The 20,997-nt window shown below is 41.5% G+C and overlaps 1 protein-coding gene across 4 annotated transcripts in view; it reads right to left on the reverse strand.

Moving 5' to 3' along the window:
• The window catches only part of PTPRG (protein tyrosine phosphatase receptor type G), a 410,991-nt gene that overhangs the window by 17,048 nt on the left and 372,946 nt on the right, over nt 1–20,997 (reverse strand). For all 4 annotated transcript variants that reach the window (XM_080606410.1, XM_080606411.1, XM_080606412.1 and 1 more), the window contains 6 exons: nt 14,229–14,320; nt 4,067–4,163; nt 2,310–2,392; nt 1,948–2,082; nt 1,585–1,719; nt 1,012–1,184 (listed from right to left, as the gene is read on the reverse strand). In XM_080606410.1, the coding sequence (XP_080462536.1) occupies nt 1,012–1,184; nt 1,585–1,719; nt 1,948–2,082; nt 2,310–2,392; nt 4,067–4,163; nt 14,229–14,320 (715 nt within the window). The remainder of the gene's footprint in view (nt 1–1,011; nt 1,185–1,584; nt 1,720–1,947; nt 2,083–2,309; nt 2,393–4,066; nt 4,164–14,228; nt 14,321–20,997) is intronic.

A 20,997-nucleotide genomic window follows, 5' to 3' on the forward strand; every position in this document is an offset into this window, starting at 1 on the left:
AACTCCATGTAATACAGCTGGACCAAAGTAAATGTTCACAACAGGAGAACAAATGCACCTGTTCCCAGACTCTCGTGTCCCTGCTAGCCTTAACCACGAAAGTTACTAAATAGAATATTTTGGTTTTCTGGGAATTTTATTGGGCATGTATTTCCTCCCATTTGTGGTAACTTGTGTGTAAGAGAAAGATGAGTGTTACACAAGCCATCGTGCCTGTGCCACTGGAGCTGGCTTGGTTTGCAGGCCCGGGCAGCAAGGATGGGGCTGCCGCGGTCCTGGATTTCACAGCCTGGCTGTTTGCACGAGCTGAGACTTGGATGTGCTGCCTCCATTGCTGTTGTTACTGGTGTTGGCCAGAGGAAGCCACGTGGCAATCCACCCTGTGCCAAACTGGCGAGGTTGCTCCAGGCTGTGGGCTGTCCTGGTTGGCTTCAGCCATGAAGTAAGGCTGAAGCTTCATGGTGGAGCTGTAACGGTGCTCTGCAAATGCAGGTGGTACCAGCACTATGGCAAGGCCTAGGGGTGGGGCTAACCCCATGAAGGCAGGACTTCTGGAAGGGGAAGAGGGCAGTCCTAGGCCCAGCACAGAGGAAGGAGAGGGGAACTGTTCAGAGTTGCTCAATAAGCTCTAACCCCACCATCTTCTCCTCTTTGCTATGGCGTTGTACAGCCCCCTTGCACACAGCAATGGAGAACGCATCCTTCAGCTCATTTAAGGGAAGTGTGGGCAGGTGGAAAACAGGCTTTGAACCAGAAACTGCACAGCCACATCAGTGCAATGCTCAGCAGCTCACCATCATGATGCAGGGCTTTGCTAACGCAACTGGGATGCTTTTGCCTTGGAGATGGCTTAAAATGTAGGCAAAGCTAATTGATGTCTTCCTGAACTCCACAGGGCAGGCACACTCCTGTGCTAATAACTCATGGTGTTTGCCTTCACTGGTGTTTAAAAGAGCACATGCTGCAAAATAGGCATTTGTACCATGAGGTAATTAATCACACCCATCATACCTGCAGTGCACAACCACTGGTCCCATGTCTGGGGTTCTGGCTGCAGAGGATCTCCTAACGAAGGTTAGCACAGGCAGAGCATACTCCGGCACACCCATGTCAGGCCACTGAGTGTAGTGATACTGAATAACCGTTCTCTCATTCTGGCGCCCTTTTGGGTTTCCTTTCTGACCCTGCATGCAAAGTAGGAGCAGTGAAAAAAGGAAGATTAGGAAAGAGAAGCATGCAAATATATTTAATCCTACTGGCTTGCTCGGATGAAAAAGTGCTGGACTCTTACAGAAGAAATCTTCTGCAGCTCTGCCTCCTGCTAGGTGGAGACAGAGTTCAAGAAAAAATACACATGGGAATAACAGCAGCAGCTGTGATACCTAACCAGCAGCAAATTTGAGAGAAATAAATATAGGTTAATCCTTTCACCAGGTTCCTTGTAATCCTGGTTTTGTTTACTTATTTCCCATCCACCTGCTGCTGCAAGTTGCCTATGCAGCAGCTGAATTTTCTCCTGCATGGCTTGCATCCTTTACACAAGCTAGAAGGCATCTGGATGAAAAGAGTGAAGGCTTCACCCACCTTTTTCATCTTCGTGTTCCTGACTGTGAAGCGGCGCACAGTGTAGCAAGCGTGAATGTTTGTGCTCTTCAGCGTCACTATTATGTTGCCATACTCCTCACTATTCTCTGACGGCCAGTACTGGTCGCATTTTCTCTGAACAAAGACATAGTTGGATGGGTTGGCTGAAGGTTTGAACTTTCTTTACATTTGTGTTTAAATTTTTTTATAAACAGTAAAATCATGGCTAGCTACGCAACCCTCTATGTTAGCTAGAGTTTAGACATCAACATGTGTCATCCCAGACCATTTAAAACAAATTCTGCCCACATGATTTGGAGAGATAGTAAGGAGCATTAGCTAATAAACTAGAAAATCTCTTACTCTTCCTTTTTCGACAAGGTTTGTGATCATGACAATGATTCCGGTATTTTGTTCCCAAATCATCCTCCAGAAATCTTCAAAGGTAGACTTTAAAGGTCCCTGGGTAGCAATGTAGGCTTTTGCTTTGTTGTAACCCTTCAAAGAAAACCATAATGCCAAGTGAGATGAAAGCAATATCATGGCAGAGATATTAATAATTTAAAGAGAACAACGAAAGGTGCCTTTCTCATTCAGAATAGTGAGGAATTTGTAGCAAAATGATCATGTGAAATTGGAAAACACAAACACTTCACAAGTAGCAATACTTCCTCCTTGTGGAGGGATTTAGAGTTAGAGAAGAAAAAACAATTCAAAGAACTTACATCAACATAATTAGCATTAATGTAGTCGCTGTGCTTAGAATCCTTTCCCGGTAAAGGCCTTAGCTTCACCCTACTGTGATCATCTGCAGGACAGAAAACAGAGCAGAAGCATTAAGGAAACATGATGCAGAATTGCAGGTAAAGGTCCCTTTTCCTAGGTATTGGAGCAGCCCTTATTAATACCCTGCAGAAACCGGCTTTGGACTGGAAGTGGAAGGTGTCTGTTCTTGGTCACCTGAATGAACTGTCTGTTCTTCGCCATCTGATCATGGTAGCAGGTCCTCAAGGCTTCACATCCCTTAAATCACACGGCTCATGCTGGGACAGCTTCTCTTTAAAAGACACTGTAGAAAGATCTCTAGGATCATCTGCATCGCACAGTGTAATGTGATTCAAAGAGCCACGGCACCACACAGGGCTGTGTAACGTGCAGAGGCACCAGCTCAGCTCTCGCAGGCAGTAGAGCTGCCTTTGCTTGGCTCAGTGTCTGAGCTCATTATCCTCCACTCTGCTGTGCTCCGACAGCTCTACTGGGTCTGGGAGAGTGAATGTCCCCACTCCTTCACCACCCTCATCATACCAAGAAGATAGACTTTAGATCGTGCTTTTCCACTCTTTAGCTCCCGTTTTTCTTGCACTCAAATGCCTGACTTCCTGCTTAAATAGGAAGAAATTGCAGCTCTTCTGCTTCTAAGCAGCAGTATGGGCCTGGGAGGGGCTTCCAACACATGCAGGAAAGAGACATGTGGGCTAACTTTGAGCAGGAAGAATCTGGTTTTGTTGGCCTTCCAAGGCACCAAGGGAGAAAGAGGTTCCTTCAGGTGCAATTTGGAGCACCGAAGTTCCTGCTTCAATTCTCCTCTAGTGGTACATCTCTCTCTGTGCTTAGAGGGACCAGACACCTATGTCTAAAATAAGAGCTGGGACATCTGCAGTGAATCCCCTTGCCCAAGGACACGTAGTGAGTGTGTTCCTGGTCCTCAGCCTGCACCTCGATAGATTCTGATAATCAGAGACATGCATTTCCTTCCTATGCCACCAAAAACCTTCAAGATTTATTGTAAATTTAAAGAACTCTGGGGACTCCGTATCAGCGACTTTCCATCTTTGATCCTAAACCACAGTAACTGCTGCACCTCACATCAGAGAACAACATGGAAAAAAGTTACTGCATTTACATCCCAGGCCTGTAATAATTTGCACTCTAGTCCAGATTTTCAGTTCTCAGAGGAATACAGGCAAAGCCTGCACTGTGCTACAAAGATCACTGCTTGTCCAAGTTGTACACAAGGTTGAAGCAGTTTGAAATACAGCAGATACATTCTGTAAGATTTAGCACCTTTGGGATTATAAGGAAATCTCAGGGATCATCAGTAAAACTCTTTCCTCTAACTTGCACTTCCCTTAGGCCAGTTTTCAGATGTTAGCAGGCAGAAGAGCTCTGATCATCAATTTATTCCAGTTATTCCTCCACAAAGTTTCATAGCAAACTGGTATTTCTAAACCTACGCTTAGACCATCAAACTGGAAACTATTCTAAAACAAAAGCTGGAGTGAGATCCTAGCCTCAGAGAAGTTAAAATGTCCACTGCCTTTAGAAGGAAAACGATCTCCCAGTCACACTGGCATGTATTTATTAATTATCGTTTAATAACATAACTTTAACCCACCTGCCTTTTCCAGTCACACAGACACAGTGTGAGAGGAGAGTGTTTTTTCTGTTTGATTAAAGGTGCTCACTGCTGGTGCTTACTTACATGCTAGGATGTTGATGTATCTGTTCTTGTGCTTGTTGTCGGGGTGGTTGGAGTGCTCTGCAGTGATGTTCATGTCGGCTGTACAGCGTTGCACTTCCTAGGCACAAAAATTATTCAGATGCAAAATGCGTCAGCCCCCAAAATTAAGCTTTATCTCCTTTTGCAACAGCTCATAGAAACCATGTTCAAAATATCGATATCTTAATTGCTGGATTAAACACACAGTCATTCAGCATTTTCCTGTAGGACATGGTCTGCTTAAACTGAGGAGGCGTTCGCTGCTCCCTGGCTTATGCTCCTCTCTGCAGACCTGGTGACAGATGCAGTCTGGGCACCCCAAGGGTCAGCTGTCCCCTCTGACCAGCAGTCCATCCATCTTCGGGACTGCATCTCCTGTGGCACCCCACTGTCTCCCCCCTTGGGAAAGGAAGAAGAGTCCCTTCAAAGCCAAGAGTGGCCGCAATGCAGGGTAAGAAATGAAGCACAAAGAACATTTCAACGGCAGTCTTTTGACCGCAGGACAACTAATTTGCTTATAACCTCTCAAAACAGGGTTTCTGACATTTCAGTTTGGCACTGACCTTTTGTTACTTCTCTGCAGAGAGATGCCTTTTATAAAATATAAATAAAATAGATCTCTGAAGGTAACAGCTAGTGCTTTAAATACCACTTCTTGGACACTGATGAACAGCCAATGATATAGTGAAAGAGATAAAAGGTTGCATCCACGTATATATACTGGAGCGATGTCTATTCAGACATTCAGAAAGCAGAATGAGTCTGTCTTGAAGCTCGAGATGCAGGTGTCTGTCTAGTCAGGTTAGATACCAAACTGCCATTGACTTTTCAGCTCTGAACCTACCCCTTACATCATTGGACATCAGAATACAGGGCTACTGAAATGGGGCAGCGGAGGATCTCTTCTTAGCCCCTTGAGAAACAGCTATTCCACTTGGCCAGGCTGCCCTTGAGATTCACACGTGTCAGAGATTGTCTTGCAAACTAAACCATTACAATTCCTCAACTCATGTATGACGCCACCTCCAAGACAGATTTTTTTCGTTTATTTAATTACAATCGTCTTGAAAATGCTAAAACTCTTTTTATCACTAGCATAAATATTTGTAGTTTTAAAACACGTTTTTGAAAAATATATCAACGTTTGGAGCTCAGAAAGTTGTGGAAGAAACTAGTTATTTAAATCTTTTGTGAGTCCCAGAAATCACACCAAATAGAACCAATTTAGCCCAAGGATATATGGGGAAGTGCCAAATCGCTTTGTACTCCAGGCTTTAAAAATAACAGTACAGAACCTGCCTAAGAGGGAAAGTCATTAGGAGCTCACAGCTGCTACAAAGATCACAAGCTAAGTGACAGAGAAAAATTATCAAGAGAAATGCTATACAAACAGCAGATGTAACAGAGTTCAGCATTATGCAGACATTTCACAAAGGAGTTGCATTACAATTTTGATATCTTCCCCAGCATTTACATTTTAAAAGTGCAAAGTGTACTAAAACCTTGAACATTTTATAGCTTTTATATCCCCAAGACACTCCCAAATAACAATTGCTTCTCTTTTTCTCTTCCCCCTCTCCACAGGGAGGAATACACTGCATTCAAGGAGGTGAGCTGAGCAAAGACAAAGAGGAATCGGGCAAAACTCTCAGCGGATCCTCACAGAATAGTTCCGTTTCTATCACGGATGAAAACCCACATTAAAATGTGCACTTCCCCTAATTCTGCTTGTCAGCTCCAGTAAACAAGGGACTTCTGATTACACACTGGGCAGGATCAGCTCAGCCTAAGTCATAAATGGAAAAGCAGCATTACTTATATGTTAGCTCGATTTAATGTAATTTTGTGTTACCTCTTTTTGCATTTAGAAATCATATAATAGCGCTGCTGTACTCTTTGAGTTCACTCCTAAAAAATACCCTCCCACTTCTGAAAAGCCTTACGTCAACCCCTACATCCCTGCACCACTACAAAATTCTTTTTACAAGTTATTAGTATTGAAACATTTATGCCAAATGCTGCAGAATTTAACACAGATGAATCCAAAAAGGTTCTGTGGAGAATACTCTAGAAAGTTATAGAATGTAATAGGGAATTACATCCCTGCTAAGGAATTTTCTCTGACAGTTTAAATACTACATAGTAAATGTATCACTTTCTATTAAATTCTATAGGACTTTTCCATAAGGGAATTGTTGGTGAGGTTAATCACTTTAATTAACCTTTTTATGTTGATGCTGACTGTTTTCTCAACTGTGCGTGTTCCCAGCTGGCCAATATAAAGTTAATAGAAGAAGAAGATTAAGCTAAGATGGTGAAAAACACAGCAGTGGAAAAGATGGTCTTATGCTGTGAGAGCTGATCATCTGAAAATGGCTTTTCCTACCACATAACATTCTAAGTGAATTTTAATACTCTGGAAAACTGCTATAATGCTGGATTTCTGTTCCACAGGAGACTGTGAAAAGGAGATTGTTCAAGAAAAGCTTCTCCCTTGCCAATATACCTTTTTTTTTTTTTGGCCTTTTTTAACGTCAGTGTAGAACAATAAAAGGCTATTTCAACTCCAGCCCCCTTTCCCCAGTCCAGGGCACACAAAGCATTGGGATGCTGAGGCTCTCCTGCAAGAAGGGGCCTGAGAACATCCTCCAGCTTCGTGTTGGCCACTGACAACACTTGGCTGTGCTGCACGGACAGGTAAGATTGAGAGCACAGGTTGGTTATCCATGGTCTGCCCTCCTGGGTTCACCTCTCCAAATTCTAACAGCAAATGACTAAACCACAGGCGCACTGCAACAGACAGCAAGGCATAAGTTAACATTCCTTTGTTATTAAAGTCAACGTGGTTCCTTTCATCAAAGCACAAAGTGCTTCAAGAAGGCAAGACTAGTTGCAGCCTGTTATCTATGCCTCAGCTCAGAATATTATTTGCCCTTTGGCAGAAGGGGATGGCCTGGTGTTAATAAATATCACTCTGGAGGAAGTTCCAAAAAGTCACTATTCTAACTACGCTATTTTACCACAGTTTATGTATATTACATATTTATTTTCTCAGCATTTTCTATTGGTTATGCAATTAACGCCCTGGGATTTCTAAGTCGTACTGGCTACGAAGTCATTCATTTGCATTAAAAACATCCCCGTGATTATATTATTATTTCAACTTAAGTTTGCAGGCAGCCCACCAGGGCTGGTCTGATCCCAGGCTGCTCACTGCAGCCTAAACAAACTCCTCTGCAATTAGCACATAACTGCTTCTGGCACCTCGGAGTACTACAGCCACTGCTCCTACCACCGCATCCATTATTCGCCCTCTCATATCAAACAAACGTTCAGGTCCAGAGTCTTTCCTTTGCCTTCCTTAATCCTGCTTAGCCTCTTCCCCTGATTTTAACGGCGGCTGGCTAGCGCACCGCTGCTCTTCATGTTTAACTCTGCAGAACACATTGCTGTCCAAAGATGAATGCATACAGGCTCTTATTCTGTCCTTTCAACTTATCATTGACAACCCAAGAAACCGAAGTACATGGTTTCAATTGACCGTTAGTTACTGTAAAAAGTGTTCTAGTCTATGCTATTATGGCTAATTTACCTTTTAATTATATTGTCCATGCTAATGCTAATTGGAATTTGATATACCCAGGTTTAACGACCCATTTTCATTGCCTTTCTGAAACAAGTTAAAGATTAGTTTCTTCTAAACTTCAAAGAATTTCCATTTAAGTGTAAAATCAAACCGCTTCAGCATCACGCTGGCAATATAAGGTTCTGAGCAAGAATTTTTGCTACAGTGACTGAGCAGGAACTCGCGCCTTTGATTTGGCCTTATGCAGTGCTGCTGTTGTTTCCTATTACTTCAGTAAAGAGATGTCCTAGCAGGGGCTGAACTGTAAAAGCCTATGAATAGCAATGAGGAGGAATCAGGAACAAAGGAAAGGATCCTAACCTGAAGGACTAAATTAGAGAAGATCCGTGGCTATTTTTTGATATTATTGTGATATTTTTCAGCGTAAAGGCAGCTAGTTCATCCACCCCCAAGATCATTTTTGATCTATTATTTTAATCCCAAATTAGAGAATTCTCTGGTAGTGCTCTTGCTGTTTCTTTTATCACAGCAAACACGAAGATGGCACACCAATAGAGACAGCAAACAGCATTTGAAGATCTCCCACAGGAACAGTGTAGATTTTTGCAATAACTTAGCACTAGTAGAAACTCTCTGATGGCACTCAAGAGAGGGGTGAGCTGGGGACAGCCTAGGCAGAAGAGGAAAATAAATAAACCAAAAGGACCGAACCCAGGAATAACAGTGGAGGAATCATGAATAGATCATTAAAAATTCATGCAAGTGTGAGCAAGTCAGGACCACTGAGCTGGGCATGCTGCTAAGCTGTATACCCGAGCGATGCCTGCAGATGTGGGAGAGCAGAGGATGGTGGAGGACTGTTTGCTCGCTGTATCCTGCCCTTCGTTACGGTCCGGCTTGAGTCTGACCGAAACCTCGCATTCCCCGTATGAAGCTGCGGCTGCTCTGAGTCCTCCTCTGAGGACTTCCAGGCAGAAACTTTGTGGATGCTGCTGGGCCGTAATTAACAGACAGCCTGGAGGTGTTTAAGAGACGTGCAGATGTGGCACTAAGGGACATGGCTTGGTGATGTGACTCGGTAGGCCGGGTTGACAGCTGGACCCGATGATCTGAAAGTCTTTTCCAACTTCAATAATTCTATGATATCTGGATTTCTTTTAGAGTTTCTCTTCTACTTTTTCTCTTAATTCATACCGGTTTCTTAGGGTGGGTCGGGCAGTGAGACAGAGACTCCAGGAAGACCTCTCCTGCAGCGATCCTTCATCCTCCAGCTTCACAGTGCTGCTTCCCTTTGCCTTCACTACAGCAATGCACAGCCTGAGAATACCTCTAATTACGGCAGTTTTGGGCCAGGGTTATAAAACATTTCCCAGTGCAGCAATGTCTGCTAGCAACACGCTTTTGAAATGGCATCCTTCTACTGCCAAATTCCTTGGTGTAGATGCAGTTATGAGTCTGGTGTAAGCTATGTCTAATCTGTAAAAGATGCCAGTGTAACTACACAGTGATTTTAGTGCCTCGAGAAATGTGCAAAGCGCAGCATTATCTCAGTCTTCAATGCCACCTTTCACTAGAGAATACCGTTCTGAGGTCACTGGTTAAAGACAGCTAGTGACCCCTGCCCCAGACAGCAGCAACTGTGAGAACAGCGTTAGCAAATCCCTGCCCCATCGCTGAAGATATGGATTTATGTTATTTTCTTACACTTCAGGACATTTAGAAGAAGATGCCACTGGAGTATAAAGATATTTTCAATTTATGTGATGAGGGAGCTAGACAGCCTGCCTCCGAGTTCAGCAAGCCTGTTCAGACTCCAAATTGGCAATGATTCATTACCCTCACACAGGCACTGGCAGGAGGAGAGGTCTGCGGAGATTGCATTCACCCACTCTAATCGCTCCCGCAGCAGCACTGACCAACTCACTCCAGAATTAGGGAGGAGGTAAATAAAATTGTCTGATCTCAGAAATCCAACTAGGGCGTCGTATTATAAAAATGCATAGTTAGCTTTGGGGACGGAGGGTCATTTCTTGGCTTAATGTTCCTTTCTTAGAGCACAAGGACATGACGACTCTGAGAAAACTTACTGTGTTATGCCAATAACAGGCCAGGGAGGGGAGTGAAAAGCTTCACCGTGGGAGGTGGCACTTCACACCCTTCTTTGATACAAGAATTTGGAGGGCACATGCCCTATATAATCAGGCTGAGTATCAGGGGAATAGAAGATGTGACATCAGTTTTTAACAAGAGAATCAGAAGGGATTTCAGGCACTACAGCCCACTGCGTCTGACTTGTCTACAGGGCAAACTGCTAGACGCTATAATAAATAGCAGTCAGTGAGTGCCTCGAACACGCTGTGGAGAGGTCCCTGAGGAAGCCCATAGGTAAGGACAGTCTAGAAGAGAACTGCATATTTAGTTTTCCAAAATGGTTTTGAAAAGGTCTCTCAGAAAACATTACTTAAAAAACTGATCTTTCGTGAAGCAGAAGGAAAATTGCCCCTGTATACTAAGAGGCATTCACCACACAGGAATTGTCAGTGTTCACGTTTCACCAGTGGGACCTTACAGGGACCTAATCTATTCATAAATGGACTGCAAAGCAGACAAAGTGTGTTTATGATGAAAAATTATTCAGGACAATTAGAAAAAAAAAAGCTGTTTGTTAAGGGAAGCAGAATGATCTCACAATACTGAGTGGCTGAATGATAAAATGGCAAATGAAATTCAATGTTGATAAATGCAAAGTGATGTACTTGGGAAAAACAACCCTAACTATACACACACCCTGACAGGTTCCCAATTTGCTCTCGCTATTCAGTGACGAGACCCTGGGGTCAGAGCTGATAGTTTTCTGGAGGTGTCAGCTCAGTGCTCAATGGTTGTTAAAAAACAAATAGTATATTAGGAAGGATGAAAGTAATGGAAAACCAAACGGAAAACATCACTGTGCTCCTGCAGAACTCTGCAGTAAACCCACTCATTACATACTGTGCACAGCTTTGGCCTTCCCACCTTGAGAAGGATATGGTAAGGAAAGAAAAAGGTACAGAGAGAACACGTCGTCATAAATCTAGAATGGCTTCCTCAAAAAAACAGACTGAATTCTTCAGATCTGAAAAAAAGATGATTTGAGGGAAGTACACAGAATTACATGAGGCATTTAAGCGAACAAGTTTTTGTAATGCAAAAACTAGGAGGTGCCAAGAGAAGTTATTAGCCATGAGTTAAAACCAAAGGAAGTCTGTTCTTGTGGAACAAATTGTAGAATTCATTGCCATGGGATGCTTTGGGCACCAGAAGTCTAAAAGGGTTCAAGAGGTAATTAGAAATTTGTGGGAAAAAAGGTCTATCAAAGACCATTAAATATAATGATGCCAAGAAAATCTCTGGCTAGACAATGAGTAGATGTAATCTCTGGCTCAGGAAGCCTCTCAATCTCTGCTCAGTCTTGTCCCAGAGCACACAAGGAAACAGGCACCAAACTCTGCCCCAGTGCTGCCCTGTAAAAGTGTAGTACCTCACCCTGTATGCCATGGCAGAAGGGTGCTGGAGCTGCCTGAGAGCAAGCCCCAAAACCTCCTTGAGCTTTTCTCAGTTTTAGGTTGAACAAATTCCAAGGTGAACTATACAAAGAGTTACCTAAGAAACCAGCACTGACAACACAGGAGTGTGGACTTCAGTTCCAAAAGCTATTCGTTGCTGAGTATTAAATCAGGCCTTATATTTCTAGTTTATATCAAAAATTGAAAATTCATGGGACTCAAAGGAAACCTTAACAATTCTGTATACACAAGAAAGCTCAGCTATCACCAGACAATAAAGCTGGCTACTGGCACTGTGATTACCCCCAGGGAACAAGGAATTGTTGTGGATGTACTTTCCATCAAAAGATTTGTGAGTTCAAAGTCCTTTTTAACTCTCCACATAAACCGCTTCCTAAGCACATTCACAAAATATTTAGCTGCAATTACACTCATTTTAAGAGGACGAAGGGGGGAGTATTCATACAATTTACTTCCACGGGAATCTTCTTCATGTAAAAAACAACTCAATACAACCCACAACATGCTGCCAAAAACACAGGAAGAGACGTACACCAAAAACTAGCAACAAACAGCTGGAGAATGTTTACCTTCTGCATAGGGCGGGTTATGTTTGTGCCTAGGTTAGCCTTTCCTTTCTCAGGTTTCACCATAAAACCTCTTGCCATGGAAACTTCTGAGGATATTTTTGATCCTTTTCTCATCTAAATAATTCCATGTACTACCATGGCTATCTTTGGGAAGATTTATTTATTCTGTAGTATTGATCAGTTTGTTTTTTCCCAGCATCTCCTTGCCACTCTTCTCTCTTCCCTTCAGACGTAAAAAAGCAGATTTTTGTAAAAGGCCCGTATGACTGCAGAACCTGATAGCCCCTTTCAGAAGTTCCCTAGGCATGGAGGTTGGAGGTACATAATTAATACTATGCACGTGTACTGTGTGTGCATACTGCCCAATCCTTCAGCAGTATGTCTGTGATCTAGATCAGGTATCACTTCACCTACAGGATCTGTGAAAAATTCTGGGTTCACTCTTCCATCCCATCACTGTGAAGCATAAGGGAGAGAATCAGGCCCATGAGGTGTCAGCAGAGCAGAACGTAAGCCCCAAAAGCGAGATGGATGGTTTATGCCAGACAGCAGTCGTCTCGTTCCTATTCCCTCTCCTTACTCTAGGAGAACATTTCATTTAGTCTTTAGCAAGTGGAGACCTCAGCTACAGAGAAATACATCTGAAGTAGCTATACAGACTTCAAAGGAGAGGCTCCAAATTTTAAGCAAGTGGGGAGAACAGGATTTGGTGTGCGCAGTGTAGTCGGAGGAGTCTTAACTTCCTTCAGAGGGGACCCCACAGTCCCCAGCACAGGACTAATTGGCTAAAGCCATCTCTCCTGACTGGCTGCCACGGCGTGGCACTCGCAGCAGGGAGCTCCAGGAGGAAAGGAAAAATAGGGCTATTAGAGCAGTGTTTTCCTTTGCTAAAACATGGGCGGAAGGTGTCCAACATTTGTTAATAGCAGTGATTTTGTGACAGCTGAAGCAAAGCCAGCTTAAAGCCAGACCAAGTTTACAGATGTGTTGCTGATTATTTTGAATAATTAAATGGTGTAAAACCCAGCTGTGATGAATAGCACTGGGGTCGCAATTCATAAATAATTGAGAAGAGTGAGTCGCATTTGATCATCCTGATCAAATTCTGCTCTCTGGAGAATAAATGTTTGTCCTGAATACCATCAACATTGTTAAATGCCTCAATATTCCTGCTCAGCCATCCAGCCAGCAGTCAATTGAACTAAATCACTTTAACACCTTACACATTTGCCTTCCTCATGAATACAAAACGTTTCTAACTTGCACAACGCTTTTGGGGCATCAGACAAAGCAGCCTCTCTTTATAGACAGTAACCAAACAGCAACAATAAATGTTTTAAATGATCCCATTAAAAACAATTCCTGCATACAGTCTCATCTTTACTGCAGTAAGTAAGGAAGCTGTAGATATTAGACCACCTATTTTGTTTCGTTGCTCTGTTTGTAAGCAGAGCTACCCGTGTGATTCACATGCATCGCACAAACACACCTCTTTCTGCTGATAGGGAAGCCAGCACCACAGCTCCATTGCAATTTCCCGGGGCTCCTCCTGCTTCTAAATGCTTCTAAAAGTTCAGCTGTGACTGTGATTAGACTGAAAGCAATGCCTAAAAACTACCCAGAGAATACTGACGACTACTTACTGGGCCCGATTGCAGTCCATCCTCATACTATGGGATGTTTACTGTGTTTGGGCAGCATGGGTAACCCAGTCGTGGCAAACTGCTTTCATTTTATTGGAACTACCTCAAATTTACAGCATGTTTCTAAGTCAGAACCTGTCCTAAGCAGCTAACAATATGTAACATTACGTAAATACTACCAAACAAGTACTGGAGCAAAATAACCAATCACTTCAACAGCGATCTTTCCTGCCTGAACAGACGATCAACAAGGACTCCAGCAACTGACACGGTGCAAATGAGAGGAACAGCCACAGTTTGGGGTTTTTATAAAAGACCAAACTCTATTAGTCTCACTCACAGTGAGAGCAATAAATTGCTCTTCTTGAGCAAAGGGTGACTTCTCAGTGTGATGGAGAAAAGCAAATACCGGACCAACAAGAGTAAAGTAAGCTGCGGATTGTAAGAGAAACACGGACTTAAAAACACCTGCTTGTGCCTTCATGTTGCAGGCAGCTTTTCTATTTAATAAAAACGCAGTAAGGTTGCCCTTAAAGGCACTAATTCCAGTAGAAGGCTGCCTCAGACCCTTGCTCTGTGGCTTGAAACCATCTGTAAACGTCCAGTCCCAGTTTACTCATAACCGGTGGCAAATTGGTATTTCCCTATTTCTTCTTATACATTTGAGCATTGCATTGACCTGACATGACAACATCGCACAGATGTCACACAGCCCCTTACTATTAATATGCAATTAACTTTAGGAAAACGACATTTTATTAGTGGATCATTAAATCATACCTCAAAGTCTTCTGAGAACCCATGCTGGTTATTAGAATAGAGCTCACTGATGTGTTTAACGAACTGCTTGACTGGAATCGCTTCCATATCATCTGTAGAAAGAAAGAGATAGTCAGGGTTGCTCTTTGTCTTACATGTAAAACTTCAACATTTACTTTCTCAACTGCAAACTTGGGAAAGAAAGCATTCACTCCGTATCACGTAGATCTGAGTTCCCAGGACCATAGTTAGTTCAATATACAGTAATAAGAAATCTTGATGAATCTGGCCAATTTTGAGGCAAATTCTTCATATTATACTTGTAATTCTAACCACTGCAAATATGAATATTGAGAGTCTATTCCCTGTGATGCTTATTTGCAAAGTCCAATTGAAGTTCAAGCATCTTTTTGTTCTTTTATGCACTTTGAAGATAGCTGTAAAGGGGATGAAGATGCCAAAGAACAGAACAGACTCCAAATAGGAAGGCATAGTACACATTTTCACCCAGTAAGTTTTTATCAGACTGAGCAGAAACACAAGCTTTTCTTCCGCAATGGAGAAGTTATTAACTTTTTCCTTTTACACAAAAATGTAGTATCGAAAAGAATGTAGCATGATGCCGTCTCTGAGCAAAAGAACAGGCAACCCAACAGCCACAGTAATTTGAGCTTTCTCTCATGCCAGACACTATTCATAACACTGAATATGTATTCTGCTGGACCTTCCATTTATGCTCAGCATAGTGCAATTGCTACCCAATATACCAATAAATCACCCACAAACATTTTCTTAGAAGTAAGACATCAAATGCTGGAACAGAACTAAAGACAAACAAGACTATTTCTAGCACTCCACCTCTGGACAGATGCTAATAAAACTGGGGTGTAGGATGGTTGCCTAATTTTTCTCTCTTTCTCTCTCTCAAGAAAAGCCTAGATGTTGTTATAACCACCGCTGCAGTTGGTAGAAACACTGCGCTTGCCAAGATTCATTAGTTAATATTTTCAGTCTGGCATTTGGAAAATGTAAATTGCTATACAACTGTGATTACTTTCAGCATGTGAAATAATCTATTGCCTGATGGCTACTATTGTCTGATTGCATGATTTTATGGCAATACTCCGGTATTTAAGTATCCCATTTAATATTCTTCTGAAGATCGCATCCAGTTTATGTTTACTCCCAGTAATTCTGTGGTGTATTTTTGCTCCCATTTAGCAGCCATATGGTTTGGTGCTACAGCTGCATTATAATCTGGATTCCTTTCCTTTTAAACATCTACATTATGATAGAAAAAATCCAAATATTTCTACAGATACTTAGCAAAATTTAACGATAAATAAATAGATGTGACATTTACTGTATTCAGAGTGAAAGATCTTTGGCAGCTAAAACCCCTAAGCTGTCACATATGCTTTTCTTAGCGAAGGGTATGAAGATCTGTATGTGTAAATGAGGTTCTTCTTTGGCAAGAATTTTATAGATCCAGCCCTGACAATCTGATTGCTCTCCAGCTGATGGCAGTTCATATTGACCATGTCATTACTTCTCTACTCTTATTTTATCAGGTAGCGCTCTAGGGTGGTTTTTGCATCTATTGACATTTTCAGATTTCAATCAGCTCTCTTCTATTTTATTTACAAGAGCCAATTGTTAAAGATATGTTTGCAATCTGATCACCTCCCCGTATAGTAATGCTACTTTAATTAACCACATGCTCATTTACTGAATAATAAAGAATTCAAAACATTTGACAAGTGTATGCTCATCTTAGCAAAAAGCTGCAGCATGTAGAAATGCTGGCACTTTACAATATTTAAGTGCTAACATTTATTCTGCGTAATATTGAGAACATCACCATCTCATAACAACATTTGTATTAATATTTTTGCTGCCAAGACACTTGAGTGGAATGATCTATAGGAACAGCAGTCAATAGCAAGAGCCTGTAAAACAATCTTTCATCTCCGGAAAAGTAACCCATACATCCTTAATTTCTTTGAAAATAACTTGTGCTATCATAGCAATTTCACAAACTGTCACAAGAAGAGTTCCATATGTATTATTTGTTTGTTTTTTTCTTGAGTAGTTTAGCTCAGCTGCGATCAACCAAGATCAAGGATTCACTGTAGCACACCAGTGTCCAATTTAATTTTGCAGAAGGCAGAATTTAATTTTAATTGTGATCTGTGAGCCAAAAAATACATTAGAGATAACGTGCTCTCCAGTCCATTGAATTCCCACCAATTTCAAGGATGGGTCTGCACCAGAGATCCATGGCAAAATATGGTTAGGCTTCTTTTATCATCATCACTGCATGGTGGCAGTATCTCTCCACCTTTAGAGCCACTGTTAATTCACTGCTCTGTTGTTCACTATCCTTTATTTTTCTCCTCCCTTTTTTCTTTTCTGCATTTTCTCTTGTACAGCCCCTTCTGATTCCCTTCAGAAGCCATAACCCAATCCTGTTTCTTACCCCATTTGATAACATGGGCAACAATTAAACAGCAAATAAATAGTAAATACTGCTGACATACGAGCTCACTGGGAGAAAGGGATCTTAGGCTACTGAAGGTGCCCGTTCACCCAGGAAAACCATGTTGGAACGAAGGTAATTGTTTGAAGATTAACATCAGAAACACAAACATTAGTAACTTAATGGACACTTATGATTTCCAACTTCTAAACTGCTGGGATAATTTGGTCCTACTGACCATGAAAGATCTGGCAGACACTGTGCAGCACCTAGGAGGAGGCCACCCCTGCAGGAATGCTCGCAGCCTGTATTTTTTGATTCATGCCCTCTAACACCAAACCCTCAGCTAGGAGCAGATGTTACCCCAGGTGGGGTATACATGCATATTTAGCCTTGGGCAGCTTGTCAGACCTCTGGCAAAGTATGTAGCAATATACTCAGTGCTCCTGAATGGTATCTGCTCTGATGTTACCTGAAGACAGCTGAGATCTTCTCTAAGAAAACCAACAGATGTAGCTAGATGCACATAATATGCTTTTCCTTGCACTGTCTTCAGTCCAAAAGCTTTGATTAAGCCTTCTTTCCATCTTGAAGACAAATAGACTTCAATGACTATAATTCTTTTAGTCGATTGAAGAGATTAATGGAATCCTATAATGGCTAATTAAGAGCCCTAATAGCTGTTCTGCGCATATTCCCTTTTGCACCATATACTTTTTCCCATCCAGAAACCAGAGTGACGTTTGATATCGTCAGTGTGATGCTTACATTTTGCAAGACCTACACATTCTTCAAAGAGAATAAGGAAATGTTTTAATAACATACCTTCACCTCCAACACCAAAGATATAATTACAGTTCCGTCTAGCTTGGGTTTAGCCATCTGTTTTATCAGTGCAAATAAAGTGATTCTGGATTTACACCATTACAAAATATAAGCTGAATCTGGCACCTTACCAACGTATTAACCCTTTGTGTTATACAGAGAAAGAAATAATCTTAGATGGAAAGAGGCAGAAGTCTCCAGGGCTTAAATAATTATACATATTTGTATTTATTATTATAAACAACATAATTTATAATAATAATATTTATAAGCAGATACCACTGAAGCTGATAGGTGAGGGTATGTTTCATTACAATGCTAGACAATTAACTTTTGTGGAGTTCCCATCTTCACTCGCTGGTCCAAGACAAGTATCTGAGAGGAGTATCGCAAACAAAACTGAAGGGGAGCCTAACACAGCTCACTTTCTGCCACAAAAGGAGAATGCCAAGAAGAAAGACACATTTAAAAAAGGGTAGAAGAGGAAAACCTTTACTTGCATATACGTAATACATTCTCTTAGAAGACAACCACCTTCAAAAGAAGCCCGAAGTGTACAGAAGTAATAAAGTTAGTAAAGGGTTACATTTAAAATTTGGGCAATTAGTAATCCTGCCAGGATGGATTTTCCTCCACCTCCCACTTGATAAGCTGCCTTTGCAAAGTTAAAGCAATAGAGGCCAACTGCAAAAGAAAAATGGGATATCATATCAGAGATGGCATTTCCACATAATAAGATCTGGGACTCATTTTGATTCATTTACAGCCCGGGAGCTCACTGGATGGTTTAGTGGTGTTGGATTGGAATAGATGGGTTTGGGTCATGAATTAATCCAGAAGGTCAAAAGCAAAATGCTTCTTCATTTTACCTTTGTCTAGTTTGGAGTTTTGGCATTTTTGAAGACCAGACATTCGACACACATGAAGAAGTCTTGGTAAGAAGATTCTCCCATGTCTTTCATTGTGTGTGTAAATGCTTTTAGTTTTTCATCTATCATCTCACTCACTCTACTAAATCCAATATATCCCCTGTATCTTATGCCTTACTTTAAATGTGAAGGCTTATTCCAATCCCTAGTCACTGCACTTTAGCCTCTCATCTGTAAGGCCACCTGGATTTATGTGCCATAGCTGCCACGTGGCTTGGCCCATCTGCTCGAACAGCAGCCACGTACTGCACCGCTCAGCAAACCTGTGCCACCCTTTGCATCTCAGAAGCACCCCCATCAATTCTCAGTGTGCTAGCCACAGATCACTCCAGCCAAAGGACAAAAGGATTGGCCCACTCCCTTCTCCCTGCCTATGGGGCTGAGCAGTGAACTGAAACAGCCTGCTAATCTGTCTGATGAATGTAAGAAAGGATTAATGGATTTGTGGGGAGGGGAAAAAGGATTAGTTGTCAGTGGGGTAAACGGGTTGATCCTACTCAGTGCCATGGGGAATAAGTGACTATTCCCAGAAAGGGAAACTGCTCTTTCTGAAGACAGCACAAACCCGAACAGGCTCATGACAATCACGAAACCAGTGATGTCACTATTGACGTTAATCCTGGAGCATCCACCTCTCAATAATGTATCCTCATGTTTCTCATCTCCAGCAAAATAGCTTTGGAAAAATCCTGCATGCAGCTGAAAAACCTGGCACCAATATTTAGGATGCATATTACTTAAAACTCAGCCTAACAGCCATTCCATAAGTTACGGTATGTGCCAGGTGAGCGAAGGCTGCAGAGCTCCAGCAAGAGCCTGCCCGTACATGCAGCACTGCAGCAGAAGTGCACGTGCCAGCAGCGGGGCCCTCGCAGCCCACACTTAAACAGGATCTATGCAGCTGTACAACGCAGGATGAGCGCACATGACACACAACACATAGTGGGGACGTAAAGCCCCAGATGTCTGTATCCGCTCTGTCTCTAGAACAGCAGCTAATCACAAAGAATATTGCAAGGATTAATAGCACACCCTTGGGTGAAATTCTGCCCCAGCGGAGGTTATTGAAAAACTCCTATCAAATTCATTATGGTCTAGAGAGAAGCTTAGAAAAAAACCTCTAAGCCTACAGACTATGAGCATACTCTGAAGTACACACACTTACAGGGGCCAAAAACTTCACATGCAGCTCAAATTTTGGCACTGATTGAAATGGAAATGTTTGAGCTGACAACTCCACAGCCAGATCCTGCCCTAACTCATGTCAGTACTTGACTCCACAAATAATTCCACGTGTAAAAATGGGCAGTGCCCTGCTTTCTTCAAAGGATTTTAGATTTAATACATTTGAATTATACACACTTATATAGGCAAAGCCTTTAATTCTGCAGTATACTGGCTTTCCTTGCTTAACTATTTAAAATAAGGATGCAGCTGAAGCCATTGTACTTAATTTGGAATAATTAATTTTTCTGACTGATCATATTGCTTGCTGTATAAAAAATAGTCAGAAATATAAGAATAGTTTTATTTGTATAACATGAGTATTAATTAATTTATGATAAAACAAAAGCCATTAAAAACTCCTTAATATTGAGAAGGTCTTTTCTGAGGAGATCATTTCTGCATAAATACTAAAAAGGCAACATAGTAGGTTTCGTTCTAGGAGCTCCAACTACATGCTGAAAGTCCATTATAGCTGGCATCCTCCTGAATTCACTGACCTCCGTGAAATTATAAATTAGAAGAAATGGAGATAAATAATAAATGACTGAGAGTTGATTACTGGGGATACCATTCCTCATTAATTATCACATCTTTGTAATTATGTGTTTATCAAATACATTTTTTAATAAAAATGTCTTTCAGTGTGAAAAGGCGCGTAAAACTGTGAATACATTTGAGAGACCTGCATAGGTGGAAACGTTGAAAGAAAAAAAAAAACAGAAACCTTTTCTTCAAGATAATTACTATCTATTTGTTATAATCAAGTCAAATGAATACAAGGACGAGTTTCTGATAAAGGAGAGACACATGAAAAAGCAGAATATGAAAAATCACCTGTGTAATACTGTAGCTACATTCATCTCTCTTGCTTCGAGATTTAATCTACTACAATGCTATTAGCCATGTGTCAGTCAGGAATATAAAGATCTTAATGATAAAATTTTATATGTGTCAAAATAAGAGCTCAGTTTAAATCTGCTTGTACAAATCTTAGATTAGGTTATCATTAATTATAAATGTAATAGCAATATACTTCTTCCCTTTAAGCAAAAAATATAATTTTCAGTCCAAGAGAATGAAATAATATGAATTTTCCCGTAGCACAGACATTAAACATGATCTTATTTGGTATTGTCTGCTAAGGAGGATGACTTCAATGTCACACATTTCCATCCTCTGGTCCAGTTGTGCCATTCGTTACACACACACCTTACACTTAAGGCTTAAGCACATGGAGGTGCAACTCTGAAGCAATCTGCAGTCCAGTGCGAAGGCTTTCTGAAAAGAAAGAATCTGCCCACATTCTACATGGCCACCATGAAAACATTTT

The sequence above is a fragment of the Anser brachyrhynchus genome (assembly GCF_964034855.1).
Source record: "Anser brachyrhynchus genome assembly, chromosome: 10".
Classification (NCBI taxonomy): Eukaryota; Metazoa; Chordata; class Aves; order Anseriformes; family Anatidae; genus Anser; species Anser brachyrhynchus.